We start from the raw sequence: 17,991 nt of genomic DNA, 5'->3' as shown, positions 1-17,991 counted from the left end.
TAATGTGGCGCACGGTGGGCGCCGATTGGCAGAAGACGTATCGAGCGCGTAACATCCCGTTCTATGCGTGGTTGCATACACGTGTTCCTCAGCGAATCGCGAGTATCGCAGACACACGGGCGCGCGGGCGTACTTAGGTCGAGCAGAAGCCGAAGTCCCCTTAGAGTGACGCGAGACGGATATAATTGAAGGCGGAGGTAATTAACTCCCTCGTGGAGCACACACCGACAGCCGCTCACCGCATCGTTTTAATTACCGCTCTCATCGCATTTCATCGGGCAGAAGCGCTCTCTCGCCTCCCGCCCGGCCGCCTCTCTTCCTCTTTCGTTGGTTTCGCTCGCCTGTAGCCGGTTCTAACCCCGTTCACCACCCCCCCGTGTATTCGTCTTTATAATAAATCCGATGCCGCGAAGGACTCCTCTCGAGCCACTGTGCAATCTCCTAAAGGCGTCCCTGGAAACGCGTTGTGCGGCTAAACGTGATTGGAAACAACCGAGTCTCTGTTTCTTTTGCGAGATTTTTCGTCCCTGCGAGCGTTCTCCCCTTTGGCGGCATTTCTCCTGAGAAAATACGAGAATGGAACCCCGAACGTTCCTACCTACGATGCTCGGTCGTGCGCAAACTGGTCCAATAATCAGTAATCAGTTACAAGCATTTCGATTTTATTTAACGTCGATTTAATAGCGTGCTACGAACAATCGGTGGATCTCGATTATTTTGATCGATCGAACGGTTACGGATCGATACGCTTATCCGGGGCCGGGGGTTAATTACTTCGAGGGGCCTTTTCTTCGCGAGAGGTTTTCACGAACGCAAAGCCAATTGTGTACGAGGGAAATTTCGTGTACGCAGTCTCGCGTAGGGAAAACTTCCTGAGGGGAAAATCTATGACAACGTTAAATTAGGTACAAATATGATATTACCATTTTTCAAGAACGACACTTTTTTCTAGATAGTAACCGAATTGGAAAATCGATAAACAGAAAACTCTTGGGGGCCTTTTCTGGGCCCTAAAGCTAAGTATTTTTTATAAGCACAGAGGAATGACAAACTTTGGTGTAACGTAAACGTTTCTTACTCGCGGATTAATTAATAAAGCTCCACGAATATATAATAATCTTGGTCGTGTATTTAAGTAAAACAAGACAGTGAATTATAAGATGAAACAGAGTCGTTAAAATATTCTCCAATATTGTAAATACTTTTGAAACCTTTAAAGTTAGGGTGGATTTTATGTTATATCTCTTCGTAAGTGAGAATGCTCGAGGAATGTAAAAGTTATTTTGAACTTTTTAAAAAGGAAATTACGATTTCCAAACACCAACAGCGTATCGAGACTTTTAACGTATTGGATACCTTAGTAAGCGATGATGTTATCGAGATCGACCTCGTCTAATCATTAATTTCGAACGGTGTATTTATAGTCATCCTCGTATATGTAGGCGGTCGATAGCGTATACTGCAAGTTTCACAAGATGTGCTCGTAATTACAGGGATGAGTTTAACACGCATAAATAACGAACAAAGAATTCGTACAAATATTCGTTACGCCTGATCTCGTTTTTAAGAAACAACGATTTTTCGTGGACAAAATTTCTTCGAAACAATTTCATCGAATATTTTATCTTTTCTACCGGATTAACGGAATATTATTCAATTATGGCAATTCTAGAAGTTCTTCTTAAACACTGAGTACTTCGAAATATTAAAGTATATTATTTATTCGACGCATTCGAACATTTACGAATCGAATTTAACCAGAAAGATGATCGTTTGGAACATTTTCTTCCAAGACGAACGAAAAGCTAATATAATGCAGAAATAGTTACAACTCGGAAATAAAATCAGATGAAACAAATATTTGTACGAACTTTTTCATTACGAAATTCAATTTTTTCATTACGAAAATGTTCTCGGTGTATCGTTGCCCAGAGATGAATTTACCGCTGATACTCGTTTCATTTGTGTTGTAGGTGTCGTCTATCAATAGGGTACTTAGAAATCTGGCTGCACAAAAGGAACAGCGTCAGCAACAACAGCAACAACAACAAGGTGTGCCTGCCGTTGGCGTCGGCGTCGGTGCTGGAAGTCCTGCCGAGAGCGTTTACGATAAGCTGAGGCTACTCAATGGTCAGACCACAGGATGGCCGAGGCCCAACCCGTGGTAAGCGATATATTTTTCATACGGTTATTGCAAACTCAATTTTCCGCCTCGTCGAGGTTTTACGCACCAGAGATCGGATAAAATTTGATTCGAACGAAAAGACGACGACTATAGCGATTCACCCGCGACGTTTACCCTATTGAATCCGTTAACTTTCGATTTGCGTATCGCGAGATATCGTTTCGCTCTTTAATGGAATTTTAATCTGTACTCTACGAGCGAGGAATCGAAAATTATTTACTCTTTACGCGTGTGTATAGTGTACAGAGTACTCCAGAGGTAAACGAAATAAAAAGAAGAGATTATAGAAAATAGAAGAGAGTTGCCTTCTTAAGGGAGTAGTCGATTTGGGATCGAAAATTGAGAATTCTTTATTATTTTTTTTTTCTATACGAGAATAATTGAATCGAGACGAATATTAGTATACATATACGTTATTTAATGTAATTTAATGGGATGTATATTATTTTTTTACGAAGTGCAAGCGAACCAATAACACAATCCCTGTAAAGCTCATTGAGAATTTTATAATAGAGATATTCCTAGTCCTTCGAATACTTATTGCTTAGTTTAAGTATTACGTACGTGTTTGCATAGGCGTGAATAACTTTGTTTCACGATTTTCGAGAAATAAAATTAAATCGATAAAATAGACCAGAATATTTTTTATCATCGAACGTATTTACATTAGGTATCCATCGGGTGCTGGCAGTCCATTTCCATCGTTGCAACCCAGCTTAAGTCCGAGTCACTGTACAGCCTTGCCACCGGATCCTGCGGACATTTTGCACGCGAAAAAAGGTAAGAAATAAACAACAACTGTTCGAACGACTCCGTGTGTCGCGAACGACGAGTACTGTCGTAACACGGACCATTTATACTGATTGTTGTCACGTCGTAAAAAATGTCGAATATTTTTTCTTACTATGATCGTTACGTTGAACAGATGAACATTTGTGCAAATTTTTAACAAAATTGACAACGATTCAGTCTCCGAGCGATGTTCTCAATACGAGAGAGAACAGTCATTCCAGCCATAAATTACACTTTCACGATAGAAATTAATCGTTAATTTGTACGATACGAAACCTTAACAATAACGAAGTAACCATTAGGAAAAATTCTGATCGTGAAATCTGAATGGCAACCAGAGGTATTCTCACCAGATTTTTAATATATGTACATACATGATCGACTCTTGGCTCAATAAACGAAAGGACACGACTCTACTTGCATCGTCGACGACGAAAGTGTTCCGACCAATGAAATATTCAACTTCGAATGAACATTTCCCAAAAATTCTGATCGCTAGATCTGAACGTCGTCTAGAGCCACCCAGATATTCTCTCCCAGCTTCCAATGCATCTACATCGTGTGACTCCAATCGTGTCATCGGTAAACGTAAACTAACGGACCAATTGTTCCCGATATGTATATACATATCGTTCACGAATAATCGGCTTGGAACGAACCGTTCGTAAAACTTCTGAACGCTAAATCCGAGCACCGTCCGTGGGATATTCCCATCGATTCCCCGTTAAAAGTAACGCACGGCTCTAAATTCGAGACGAGACGATATTTCCGATCCGAAAGCCGTGTAAAAGTCGCTTAACGGGATTTTCAACGGGAAATATGCATAAAATCGACGCACGGTCGGCTGTGCGTTTCGCGTGTGGCAAAAGTGGCCAGCGGTGAGAAAGAGGGGTGGGAGGATTTCGGAGAATGGGGGAAGAGGCGCGTGCGAGGCACGTTTTAATTAATTAATCTGCCGGCTGAAACGATACTAATATCAATGTAATTCCGTCGGTGGGTCCCGCGGTTTGCCGCATGCGTGTGCAGCGCTTTTCCGGTAATAATTGTAACGTTTAAGCGAAACGAGAGAAAGACAGAGACGAAAAGAACACGAGAACGCGATGGAGGGAGAGAGAGGAGACCATGGTATACGGGGGTGGCGGGGGCGGGGGAGAGAAGGGTGTGTAGAAACGTGGTTGCAGTCGACCGACCAACCCACACGAAATTGTACCTCGACCGACGGAATATTCTCTCTCCTGCTGGTTTGGTCCCCTTGCCCCCACCCCTGCCTCTCTTTCATCGTACGGCCATGCACGCGTTCCCTTTGGCGGCACATCAAACGCGCGATTTCTTTTACCCCGGCGTTTTCCCGCCAGGGTGGCGGGCGGTGTCACGAGCAGCGAAAAGCAACCCCCCCGTGTGCGCGCGTATGTTTTCGTGTGTTTTTTTTCTTTTTTCTTTTCTTTTTCCTTTTTCCTTTTTTCTAACCCCGGGTTACCGGAATCTTACGCCTTCCGGCGAGGAAACCGCGCGCGGTGTCATCTCGGATCGCGCCGAGGAGGCCGCGTCTCGAACGATCGCGGAACCTGGACGATTCGATTCGTAATTTCGCTTCGAGAAGGCGGAGATTGACGAAAAAGATTGCAACCGACCGACGACGGATCGATTTTACTCCGAAGGTAACCGTGCAGAGATAACGTCTTCAATTATCACGGAACGTCTACCATTCGATTCCAAATCGCACTTTGAGAGAGTAAAGCTCGATTGGATCATTTCTCGATGTACTTGTTATTTTTCACCGTGGCATTCAACGTATCAAATTACCAACGAACGTCCACAATGTACATCGACGCGTTACAAAAAATAAGAACGATCTAAAAAAGCGAAAAAAAAACGACGAAGGACGGTCGCGAAAATCCAACGCCCGAATTCGTTTAACAAAGTACGTATCGACGCGTCCGTAGATCGCGCGTAGATTGTAAAAATCGACGATCGATTATCTCTATCAACGTTCCAGCCGTCCGCGCAAAAACCGTGGATTCGCAAAGCATCGGTTAATCGGGTCTCTCGATTCGTACGCGAAGTATTATTTTGTATTCCGGCGGAGTAGAAGGGATACAATCAAATATGGTAACTGTTGCGAGCACTCAACCGCACGCAGACCCCGGGGGCCGGATTATCTCCGCGTTGCTGCAGGGTTGCTGCCGTTTATAGGATAACCCGTGTCAGGAGGGTTGTTTCTCTATTCCTCTCGGTTTCTCCGTTTTCGGCTTTTCCCCCGATCCCCGTCTCTCTGTCCGAGCTCGGTACGGTGGTCTTCGTCTTTTGAGATTTTCTCCGTCCCTTGCGCAACCGTTTCGACACCGACCGATACGGTACACGGAGGAGACGCCTCGGGCCAATCAGAAACGACAACTGGCACCCCCTTTCGAAAAGCAAAGCGAAAGCAGATTACGCCGCAATCATCGCACCAATTCTACCATCAGACTCCTATCCTCGTGGTTGAAAATGTCTCGAACTCGGCGCGCGCCTCTGTCTGTTTAGGTAAATCGTGGATCGTCTATCGTAACGCGTTATTTACCAACTGTTCATAGTTTGCGTCGTTTCCTCGATACAAGTTCAATTACCTTGGTTTTTTCTTCGTAATCGTTCGATACGATTTTTAACAGTGATCGTTCGAATGGTAAACGAAATTATTGAGTTACGATTTTTGTAAAGCGTATAAAGATTTGATTGAATTATATATTCTCCATTTTGGAAAACGAAATGACGTTCCGAAGAATCCGATATCTTCCGCAAATCAGAGATTCCAACTCCGGTGACGAATTCGGCAACAACCGAAGAGACTCGCTTAAACGTCCTGCTCGTCGACGCCATCGTCGACATCGTCGTCGTCGTCGTCGTCGTCGTCGACGTCGTCGTCGTCGTCGGTATCAGTGGGGTGTCTGGTGAGACTGATCCACAATGCATCCCTGAGTTTCATTGTGCCGTTGCACGAGACGAGACGGGACGAGACGAGACGCAGCGGCATGCAGAAGAATTCTATGAGAGGGTGGCGAGGAAAGAGAGGACGCGAATAAAGGAAGAGGAGAGAGCAGAAACGAACAAGAGAGGCCAAGAAAGAAAGGAGACAAGGGCGCAAAGAGACTCCGTAGTGATCGAAACGAAAGGGGTTCGGGTCGTGCGGCCATTGTTTTTTCACCTCTCGGGTCCCGTGCTACGGCGCTGCCACGCGAACGACAGGGATGAAAAAAGGAGAAAAAAAAACAAGAAAAAGGAAGAAAAAAAAAAAAGGAGGACACGAGTCCTGAATGCCATCCCAAAATTTCAATATCCCTGACATGTCGGTGACGCGATCGCGTCCGCATTTCCGTTTCAATTGGAAAAAGCGATTTCGCGGATCCTGAAGCACGCTCGTGCAAAGTGTCGCGGAGAAAGTGTCTCCATCCGAGGGATTTCCACGGAGGGATATCCCTCTCCTTCGATCCGATCGATCTCGACAACAGAGAGACAGGATTTCGTGTTTACCAGGAACGTCGTTTGGATGTTACCGTGGTCGCGATCGATGACGTCAACGTTGTAGATTTTCTTTGAGAAATACTAGAGAAGTTCGCGAAGTTTTCTCGTTTTTTCTCCATTGTAAAAAGATACTACTACTCGGATGAGCTTCGAAGGTCAGAAACGTTCCAGATCCACGTTCGTAGTAGATACGCACCAATGCAACACTGTACCGAAATGAGAAAAGCCCTGGGCAAAAGAAGAACAACCCTTCGGACGACCTTCGAAGGTCAGAAACGTTCCAGATCCACGTTGACGGTAGGTAGTCGGGAATAGGAACGAAGCCGATACCGTCGGTGTTCGTCGGGAACGATCGGTCCGTGTTTCGTTCGATTCGGTCCATTAGCGAGAAAGGTTGCGCACCACTGTGCCACGGCAATGAATAACACCGCATTACTCGGAACGCGGCACGCGGAGCGCCGTCGGATTAATTACTTAAAGTAAAACGCGCAGTAAACTTCGAGAAGCTTATCAGTGTAATTTCTCAACGTTCCTCAAAGCGTCACCGTCTTTCAACCGTGCAACGTTACTCCGGCAAAGTACTTTGTTTAGCCGGGCAACACGCGGATAGCATTTGCCGCTCCGTTTCGACTTCGCCGGTGTTTCTAGCCGTGCTCTCGCTCCCCAGCGATTTCGTTGTTTCGGTGGCGGTCTCTGGTTGCCGCCGCGAGGCGGTCGTCATCGGTGCCAGGCATCCGTCGTTGTCCTCGAAGGTGTATTACGGAACACTCTCCACGGTGTGCTCGTTGATCTCTGGCTGAGATACAGAGGTAAAACAATATAATGGCCGCCCGGTGCGCGCGGTCTCCGCTACGAAACCCGGGGTGTACTGAGAGCATTATCGTCGACCTCTTTATCCGGTGCACCCGATCTCCCTTTTGCCGTTCTTTCCTTTTTTCTCCCGTTTCTCCTGCGCTCCTTTTTTTTCTCTCTGCCCCTCTCCGCTCTCCTTCTCCTCCTCCTCCACCTCCTCCTCCTCCTCGTTTTGTCCGTATTCTGCCTTTCTCTTTCGCTCCGCGTCTACTGCTTCTACTTCTTCTTCCCGAACTCTCTGTCCCAGTAGGTACGGTACACACGCCACTGCAACGATGCGAAACCTTTTATCGTCGAGCCAGGACAATACCGACCTCTGTGGTCGTTGTCGTTGTTGTCGTCGTCGACTACGGCATCGTCCTTGTCATCGTCCTCGTTGTTCTTGTTGCTCGACGCAACCACCACGTCGACGTGGATCCTCTCCACGCGGAAACACGCGATCCGCATATTAATGGTTCCCCGATACCTTTTGTACGATATCTCGCTCTCGCTACGCCGGTAGAGAGATCCTTTCCGACCCGAGCGAAAAGGAAAACTTTTTACAGAGAAATTCACTGGTTTGTTTTCTTTGTTTTCGTCGTTTTCTTTCTTCGTTGTCCCGTTCAACGGCCAAAACGAATCCACGGGGAGGAAACTCGCCGCGATATCGTGCGATTCGAGATCCACGATGTCCGATGTCACGGTCACTGTTCACCGTTCGATCGAACCGGTACCCCGTTAGCGGAGATTTGCGAGAAATTTAACCTCGGTACAATCGTTTTCGTACGAATGTACAAAATTTGAGGGAGCATAGATTCCGAGGGAGGTTGCACGACGACCTCGGATAAGTAAATCTAGCGGTTATTTTCGTTCGTTAGTTGCTCGTCGATTTCCACCGGTGTAGTCCCTGTCGTTCGATTTCGCATGTACGAATCACTGTAGCGTGTCGACGATCCGCACGAAGCATCGTTCGAAAATTCGCGAAGCTGTCGCGTTCTCAGGGACGAGTTTGAAATTCGATGGACCGAGATTTTCCTCGCTTCGTGCACCATCTAATCCGTCCACGTGTGTGTACCTGTAAGGTCGTAAGCTCGTTCGCCAGCCACGCTCTATTTCAGGATCGGCAGGAGCGATACGTTTCTTTTGCAACGCAGGACAGCACCGTGCCGTACTGCCCGATACGTACAGGGTGTTTGTAAAATTTTCGCAAAGCCAGAGATACTACGAACGGTGCAAAATATTCCACATTTAAACAACGAGGTCACCGACAACCTAGGGAAATTTGATTTTTCGATCGATTCTACATTGGTAGCTCGAGATCTACCCGGTAACTTATCCTTCGAACGTATTGCATATGGACTAATCAGAGTATAGTTTTTTATACGAAATTCAAGCTTTTTAAAACATAAAATTTTGTAATATCTCGCGTGAAATTATCGAAGAGATGAGAAAATGATAGAAATTTGAAGTTTTGCAAAGAAGTGTTACAGGAATGTTAACGCGTAAAGTGTAATATCGTTTTAACGACGCTACTGTAATAGAGTATTGAATTTTCTTAAAATTTAATCGGTATATTTTCAATACTCGTACTTCCAACAATATATTCGGTATAATTCAAAGTACAACGTTTCTAGTTCAAGTCAAACAGTATCGCGCAAACTTGAAAGCCTTCGGTACTTTGCTTCGTTTCGCAAACCGAATTTAGAGTCACTGTATTAATTGGACAATCACAAGCAATACACAATACCATCGAACAAGCTCCAACAAAGATAGAGCAAGCTTCTAATATCGATAGTTCGTACGACCGCAAATACATCTAGGACAACGCGACTGTTTCTCTAAAAATCCACAATTTCTACAACCTTTACCGTTTCCAAAATTCCATAAATCCTACAACAATTGAAATCACCGGAAAATAATGATACTGCTAAAATTCCGTTTTTCCAATACCGTGCATTCCGCGAATTAGATCGACACCGTTTATTCGCCGACGATTTCGTTTTCCAAAATGGATTATACATAATTTAATAAAATGTTTTTACACTCTAAAAAAATCGTGTTTCAAAAAACAAACGAAACGACTCTCCGAACAACCTAATACGATGCGCGCAGAAAAAATGTGAAAAGATTGAAAAATTTGGAAAACGTATCGTAGAAAAAATTTAAAAAATTGAATCGAAAAGCGCGTTGTCACCGTATGCGAAAAGCAAAAGTAATCGTAAATACGGTGTCTTCGGTCGTCCAGGATGGCTGGTTAAGTTTCGTCGAAACGATTGCTAGATAGCGTGGTTTTCCCGCGCGTTGCGGGAACACCCTGTATGAGCAGGAATATTTATACGAGGTTTTCCTTAACACGGAGCGTGTTGCGTTCCGGATCGTTCGCGGTGCAGCGGAGCCGAGAGAGAAACTCTATGCATTGGATTCGCAGGTCAGTGAGTTGTCGCGTCGAGTCATTCAAACCGGTGTCACTACCGCTCGATTTATCGTGTTCGTCAATCTTGGAAGACTGACCTCCCGCCGCGGCTCGGGTTACCATCCACGGCAACGTCTTGCGCACCCACCCCCACCCCCACCCCCGCCCCGGCGTACCCGCGTTATCCAGCAACAACGCGGTGCGCTCCTTTGTCTTCCGTTTTATTCCCGTACGCGCCGATGAACGGGCGACGTCGATGAATATCTACGCCATCGAGCGAACGATAAAAACCCGGCCGTTCCGTGATCGCGAGGCCCGCACCGCACCGCACCGCACCGCACCGCACCGCACCGCACCGCACCGTACCGCACCGCAACCCGTCCACGTTTCCTCGAGGTTCTGCCGTTCATTATACGGATACACGTGGCGAGCTTAACGAAGAAAGGAGCTTGGGTGGCGAATACCTTCTTAGAAATACGCCTTCGCACCCTCCTCCTAGAGAGAAATTTTTCTTTTTTTTCCTTCGCTTCGGACGATTATTATTGTTAGTAGTAGCGATAGTAATAGTGATGATAGCAGTGTCAGTATTGTTGTTGGTGGTGTTAGGAAGAGGAGAAGAAGGAGTATTACTATTTCTATTATTATTATTATTGAGAAAAAGGATAATATCTGTTTAGATATTGTGGAACACTCCTACTACTGGAGATAAGTTTCGAGGTGATTCGAATTCTAGAAAAATTACAAAACAACCGAGCAAAAGTTACATTTGACGTTGAAATTTTCGTATCGAAGAAATTTTAAGAGTACGCTGGATATTAGCCGAATCAATATTGACGTTAACTTTCAAATCGAGCCGAATTGTCGAAAATCGTGGAACAAACGAACGAACGAACGAACGAACGAGCGGTTGGTTCGAAGCTGACATTTTCGCGTCGGAGGGATCAGAGAAGTATAAAAGGGACGCGTGCGAACGTGTCGCGGGCGAATGTCAATGCGCGCGGCTCGCATGGTGGATGATCGCGCAAAACGCATCGTCGAGCTTTTGCGGTGAGCCATGCGCGTGGAAGCTCTGCGGTCTTCCGCAGAGAGAAAAATTCGCCCGTATTGTGTGTCGGACGCTATTTGCCGTGCAACCGAGAGAAATAACGAACGCGCGTCTTTCTCTTCCACGGTTTAGCAATTCCTGTACGTGCCGCGCGCAAATCATCCCGAACCGCGCGGCCAGCTATTACGAATTCCCGACCGCATCTAGAAATCGGTGGTCGAGGAAAAATTCTTTCATTCGAACTAGTTGGAAAATACACGGCGGAATTCGCAGATGAAATTCCGCGGCGGTTGCAACTACGTGATCTGATGCACCGATGTTTCGCCCGCTGGCCACCCTTTGCCCGGCTATTCAACAGCGAGCGAATATCCTCGACGTGTGCGCCGCCAAACATATTGTACCTATTTCTATCTTGCTCGGGACTTCGTGTCGTCGATAAGATTCTAGTTTTTTCTTTTTTTCTCCTTTCTTCTCTTTTTTCTTTCTCGATACGTAAAATATGTCTCGATATCGCGCGACATCGGACGCTCGAGGGTGACGTTCCTTTTACCGTGTACACGTTACGGTTTGAACTTCTTTCGCGCAATTCACGATTCGTTTCGAAAGTTTCCAAACTTGTATCGAAACGCCTTTTTTTCGCAACGTGGCGACAAGTATTCCGAACGACTTCTTCCGAAGAAATATAGTAACACCCTTTTTTCTACGATGTATCGATAATTATACAGAATACACCCCTTCCGAAGGAATATAGTAAATCGACCCTAGCGGTACCAACAGTTTAGGCAAACATGGGAGAGACCACGCCTGGGTCCGAACAAACCCGTAATTTCATCTCGTTTGCGCAAATATTTGGAATGAAACTTACTTCGACTTGTTTAAATTACCCTCGTGAATCGAATCGTCTTTTCCCTTCTACTTTCGAAGATACGTACAAAGGAGCGATCGAAACAGAGCTAGGTTCACCTTGGATAGTTTTAGCGTGAAAGTGGTTCGAGAAAAAGACCGGCCTCGGTCCGAGTAGTGGCGCGAACGAAATAATTACCGAAGTACACATAATCGTTCACTCCTAATTGCTGTTCTAACGATCAATCTTCCGCATCGTCTGGCTTGTTCCCGCGCGAAACTGATCTCGCTACCGAAGACGACAATAAAGATCTATCCGTCTTCGTTCGTCTCTTTCGAACTCTTTTTGACACGTCTGAGGCTTTAGCGTCGACCGGGCCATGCTCAATCGAGGGAAGCGCGTGAGAGGGTGACAAAGTGTCTCGGCCACGAACGGGATAAGAAGAAGACGAAGAAGAAGACGACGAAGAAGAAGAAGAGAAAGAAGCAGCAAACGGGGCGTGGGGGGTCGAGGGTACGGTGTTGGAGATCTCTTTCCTCGGCCGGCGTTTTCTTCGCGACGAGGGGAGAGTGAACCCCCAACCGGGGGTCGAGCGATCTGCCTCGTAATGCCAATCGATATACACCGCACAGTGAACACCTCGCTCTTTCCACGAGTCGACACGACTGACGGTCTTTTAGGCAACGTTCACACGGGGTGTACCTACCCCATTCGCAGTGCGCGTACACAGCGCGTAAGGGGATGAATATAACGTGACTCGCGTATGAATAATGCCAAGTACGTGTTACGTGTATAAAGAGAGCCGCGTGAGATCCGCTCGGTAAAAGGCACTCCGCGCGACTTCCGCGTTTTCGTGGCGTGGGCGGGGTTGGAAAAGGAGCCGGAGTTTAAGGGGAGTCGTCAACAACCCCTTGGAATTTCTTTCATTTCTTTTTTTTTTCCTTCTTTCTTTTTTTCCCCCGTTCCGAGGGTCGTCAACCAACTCTTCCGCTTTCGCTACTACCGCGGCGCGATCCTCGCGTCTTTCCTTTGAACGTTCCGAGACGACTCCTGTATCCTTCGGTTCGAACCGTTCTTAACCATTTCGGATCTAATGGTACGCGCACGCGATATATCAGAGGAGATAGTTTCGTGTAACGTAGATTTTAACACGCGTTTGTAACAGGTTGTTCGATAAAACTCGTTGAACAGTACCATTCAATGTAGTACTGTTCAATGTAGTACCGTTCAATGTAGTACTGTTCAACGTAGTACCGTTCAATGTAGTACTGTTCGACGTAGTACTGTTCAATGTAGTACCGTTCAATGTAGTACTGTTCAACGTAGTAGTGTTCAATGTAGTACTGTTCGATAAGTTTCATTGAGCGACAAAACTTATCGAGCAACCTAGTACTATACTGTTCATCGAACGACAAAACTTATCGAACAACCTAGTAATTGGGAAATTACGCAACGATCTCTTTTAATGTATTTTATATTTACAATTGTTGAAAATTTACACGAAATAGTTAATTTTAAACACACGATTAGAAGTTGAACCGGAACACGAAATGTACAACTTGTAAAAATAATTAATCGGTGAAAATTATAATTCTCGTTTCTCTATTGTACGAAGTAGTTTGAACAAAGTACACTTAAATTTGAGAACGTTAGTCGCGATTCGATATCGTAACATATCTTGCAAACCAGAATTTTATCAATATTCTTGAACACGATCGTTCGTAAACGAACGACGTGGAACGAAAAAAAAAAAAAAGAAAATGACACGTTGTTTTCAGTAGTACAACACCTGTCGTGCTACCAATTACATAAGTGTTACGTAACGTTACACAATCGTGGAGGCATGTTCATCGTGTACCACAGACGATTGAATTTATGATCATTGTGCGCGAGGAATATCATACGGTTTCGCTCAACAGCTGACCTAATATTCTCAATTCGTTTTCGGAAGCGCAAACACGGCATTCGAGAGCACACTTTGTTAAAATGTTCCTTCCACTTTGAATCGTATCTACGATCGAAATATTTATTCGATTGATTATTAACAAGATAAACAACTTAGTACGATAATTCTAAAATTTATCAAAATGTTACGCGTTAAATTCGAATGGATGTTTGGTGAAAAAAATATTGCATTTTTATTCTTAGAATCTATCGAGTGTTTCTTATTTTATTATTTTTCTTATTTCGTTTGCCTTGTTCTCATCGAAGTAACCACTCTTAATAATTGTAGCACGCCACTGTACAGTATATAACTTATAAATTCTATTTAGATGAATTGAAATGATAATTTTATTACGTAACAAATAAATCGATGCAAATGATTTTAACGGTACTTGAAACTGTCATAAAACCGTTCGTAAATTCACCAATCAACGCACCATCAGTCGTCGTAAAATAATCATCGTTCTTTCGGCCAAATTAAGAGAAAAGTGATCGAACGATATACCGAAGACACGTTGCGAGTAATGCATCCGTCTGTTCGGCTGGTAAACAGAAACGTGGACAATTTTAACACGAGGAAACGAGAGAGGTCCCCTCGTCCTCTGGTTATCTCTCTCTCTCTCTCTCTCTCCCTCCGCATCCATATTAATTCGGCGATATTAATCAAGCAGCGAGTTCTCACGTACAAAAGCGTACCGATGTAAGCGCAGTAGGAACCTTATTGTTTTGGTACCCTCCGGTTCAATATCGACGTGCCCTGTGACGCAATGCGTATACTCGTTGCACATCACACTGGCACAGACGACGTGGCTGTGCGCGCGGATTCTGAAAACTACGAGGGATATGCAGACGGAAGGATCACAAAGGCTTCCTCGTTGCGAGCAAGAGCAGGTGCCGACTTCGAAAGAGTCGAAAAGAGTTCGACGTGGCTGTCGACGGGGGATCTCCAATCACTACCGTTCCTACGGTAGCTACGTCTACGTAGCATACGTGGGAGCTACTGGCTTCTACCGTCTCCTTTTCTCTCATTGTTTCACCTTCTATCGTCTGGTAACGCGTGGGATCGTAGCCCGCCGTAGACAAATGATTTTCAAACTGGAGGATCGTTACCGGAATCCCCGTAAGAAACACGTGAACCGTCGCTGCACGAACAATGCGATACACGTACCTTACAACGATCGTGTACGAAATATTCTCCGCGAGAAGGGTTCCGAGAAGTCACCGAGTGCTCGACAAATTCGGATCGATTCTTTCCTCAACGGTGTGTATCCTCAAAATTAACGAGTGCCCGTGTTTCTCGAATACGGTGTCAAATTCTGGGTGTTATCGATCGCCCGTATTGAACTACGAGAAGATAAAGTGTTTTTGGTGCGCAAACAATACTTTTCACTTTTTTTACAATTGCGGTGTATCGATATGCTTGATGTACGTACGCGTATGTACGGTGCATATTTGTTCGGAAAATTGTGTATCATAAATGTGTCATGGTAGACCACGCATTGTTACTTTCGAACCTTCTATAGTACGTATACCTATCTGTGCGATTTGAATAATTTAAGTAATTTAACCGAGTACTCTAAAAACAAAACACCCTCACTTTCGAGCACAATAATTACAAAGAACCTGTTTGCGACACTTCAATAATTTCGATAATTTCCTGTAAATATATTATCTAAAAATCTCGTCACGTGTTCAGCAATCATCCGACGTACTACATTCGCGCAACACCTGTTCGAAAGACAATCCTGTCCGTAAAGAAATCTAATCGGACTCATAGTCCCCGTAATATCGTTTCCCAGATAGTCGCGAGTAGGCGCGTTCAATAAGGGATTTTTATTTCTCCGCTCGGAGAGTGATATCGGTTTGGCCGCGTTCCCACAGGCATCGCGGGGGGCCTCCCGCTATTTTCTTGATCTCGGCCCTCGCGGAGGCGAGACAAACGAGCGTAAACACAGAGGTACCGTGGTGCCCGCGGTGCGCGAAGAACGAATGCCACGCCGCCCCAACCCTTTTTCTTGAGCCGTACACGACCCCCATAGAATCGCGCGCGAGGACCGCTAACCCCCGTCGATGATCCGGTCGAATCGACTTCGCACGACGGACCTGAACCTCACCCCCTCTCCTCGAGCGTCTTTTCTTACCCTAGTCGTTTCTATTCTCCGCCGTCGTCTCGTTTGTCGCGCTTTGGTCTTTTTCCATGTTTGCGGGTGGTCGACACCGTCCCGGTTCTCAGAGCTCCTCTCACGATACACCATAGTTACGTGAGTACCACGGACGAGTCCTTTCCCAGCTGATCCACGGCATTGCAGAACGTAGAGTCGGAACGACAGCTTTGTTTCGTTATTTTGGCACGTCGTGGTAGCCACTCTCGTGAGTACAGTGCCTGGAACAATTATCGCGCGACAGTTTTACACAAGAATCAATTTTCTCCTATTAGATATCCACGAGATGTCTACTAAACGTCCTTTTCGAGAGGAATGAACTGTTGAGAAACTTTCGTGAAAATTACAGTGACAGTATTTAAAGTTGGATGTTTTACGAATTTTTCATTGGAAGAATCGTTTCTCTTTGGTAATACGTTCCGACGGTCGTGTTTAATACTTTTTTTGATAAAGAGTAAATTTTCCTTTGCGTTGAGCAAACACATCTTCCACTGAAGATTATCGTTCGTAATGTATTCAAATTGTATCTTGCATCTATGGCTACGGATACATCGATTACGAATTACGTCAAGTATATTCACTGTATACGAATAATAATACAAATACCACTTTACAAAAATTTCCACGAACACTGCTATCCTGTGCATACACCGTCTGTTTCATTTTTATACAAAGGGAACGGTAGTCGCGTTTTCTATCTTAATAATCATCCGTAGGTACCGGATGTTTGCGTGTTGAATTTCACAGTAGAACGTTGTTGTTCACGATTCTGACGCAAGGGTAGATTTATCTGATTGGATAAAATCGTTGACAATGCAGCTGCAATACCATCTTTGCCTTTGTTTCAGGGACGGTATAACGAAACGATTAATCTACTGGGAATGGTACACACGACGAGTGTAGTATTTCATCGTACGCAATCGTTATTTCGCCGCGTGTTTTAATAATATTATGTAAATGTAACGAAAGATACGAGAATAGACTACCGCGGGAATAACTTTCCATTTTGATTGATACGATGCTCTCGAGAATATATAAAACTTTGCGAAAACGAAATCGAACGGACTGTTCAAATTAAACTCGAAATTACAAAAGATTATAATTATATTGTACGAAATTACGGTTTACTTATCGATAATTCTCAGTTTATATGTTTCATAGAAACATCGATATTATTTTTCTTCCTATTAGTAACTTTATACAAAATAGAAGTAGATACGTAGATACGTCGGTCTCTTTTTCTTATGAAAATCGACGAAACTTTCTATAAATTCGATACTCGGCTTTAAAAACGCGGACCATGAACCACCATTGAACAACTCCCAACCAGACCCAACCATTTGCTCGCGAAAGTCGAAAAGTCACAGATCTCACGATGTCCCTCGACGATGAACCGATTCCCTAGACGTTGAATGTCTTCGTCGCCCCATGCGCCACCCTTGTTTTCATATACAAAAATAATCGCACGCTGAAGGGTTATTTAAAACGCGGTTATTTAAAACCCCGGCGCAGTCCACAATGCGATTCCTAATTGGCAGACACTTTCCCTCGTAGTTTTTTCTAAAAATAAAATCACCGCCGGACGAAAACAAGGAACTCGACGGAGAACGAGGGAGACGGACCGTGGGTGGGAGGAAGGGGGAGGGAAAAAAAAAAAGCGACGGAGGTAGCTTCCGGAAAAGTTAATATCCCGTGGGAAGGATGATGCGCCGGCTGGTTGGCTCAAGTGCAGGCGTCTCTGTCACAGAGGTGGGAACTATGGGAAGAGATGGGAAGAGATGGGAAGAGATGGCCAGAGATCTGGACGGAAAACTTTGTTTTCTCTTTCTCTGTTTACGTGTCTCTCTCTCTTTCTCTGTGTGTGTGTGTGTGTGTGTGTGTGTGTCTCCCTCTATTTCTCTCTGTGTGTGTCCCTCCCTCTTTCTCTGTGTGCGTCTCTCTTTCCTCTTCTTTGCCTTGTACTTTGCCTCTTCGTTTCCTCGAATATCCAAAGCAAAGTTCAAGCTAGAGAATAGACGCCTCGAAAGAGGAGTTTAGGAGTGTCCAAAGAAACTCGTCTGGAATTCACGAGAATCGTTCCTAGGTGGACCAGAGAGGGCTTCGAAGAGGGATTTCAAGCAACCGCAGCTCTCTTACCAACTGCTCCGGTCTTAAGATCGCTGGAGTTTAATTGGTCTTGACCGCTTGGCCGGAGTAATTGGCCAATCTAAAATTCGGTTTCAACCTAGGCGCTCTCGCGTCTTGAAGGTACTTAGCGTCGTCGAAATCTCTTTGTTC

At 45.0% G+C, this 17,991-nt stretch overlaps 1 protein-coding gene across 3 annotated transcripts in view; it reads left to right on the top strand.

The window, feature by feature from the left end:
• Nucleotides 1–17,991, top strand: part of LOC143154051 (paired box protein Pax-6) — a 103,220-nt gene that overhangs the window by 53,413 nt on the left and 31,816 nt on the right. For all 3 annotated transcript variants that reach the window (XM_076325816.1, XM_076325815.1, XM_076325817.1), the window contains exons 5-6: nucleotides 1,974–2,164; nucleotides 2,856–2,965. In XM_076325816.1, the coding sequence (XP_076181931.1) occupies nucleotides 1,974–2,164; nucleotides 2,856–2,965 (301 nt within the window). The remainder of the gene's footprint in view (nucleotides 1–1,973; nucleotides 2,165–2,855; nucleotides 2,966–17,991) is intronic.

The sequence above is a fragment of the Ptiloglossa arizonensis genome, chromosome 13 (assembly GCF_051014685.1).
Source record: "Ptiloglossa arizonensis isolate GNS036 chromosome 13, iyPtiAriz1_principal, whole genome shotgun sequence".
Classification (NCBI taxonomy): domain Eukaryota; kingdom Metazoa; phylum Arthropoda; class Insecta; order Hymenoptera; family Colletidae; genus Ptiloglossa; species Ptiloglossa arizonensis.
The sequence above is the reverse complement of the archived record's forward strand: the minus strand, read 5'-3'. Positions and strand labels throughout refer to the sequence as shown.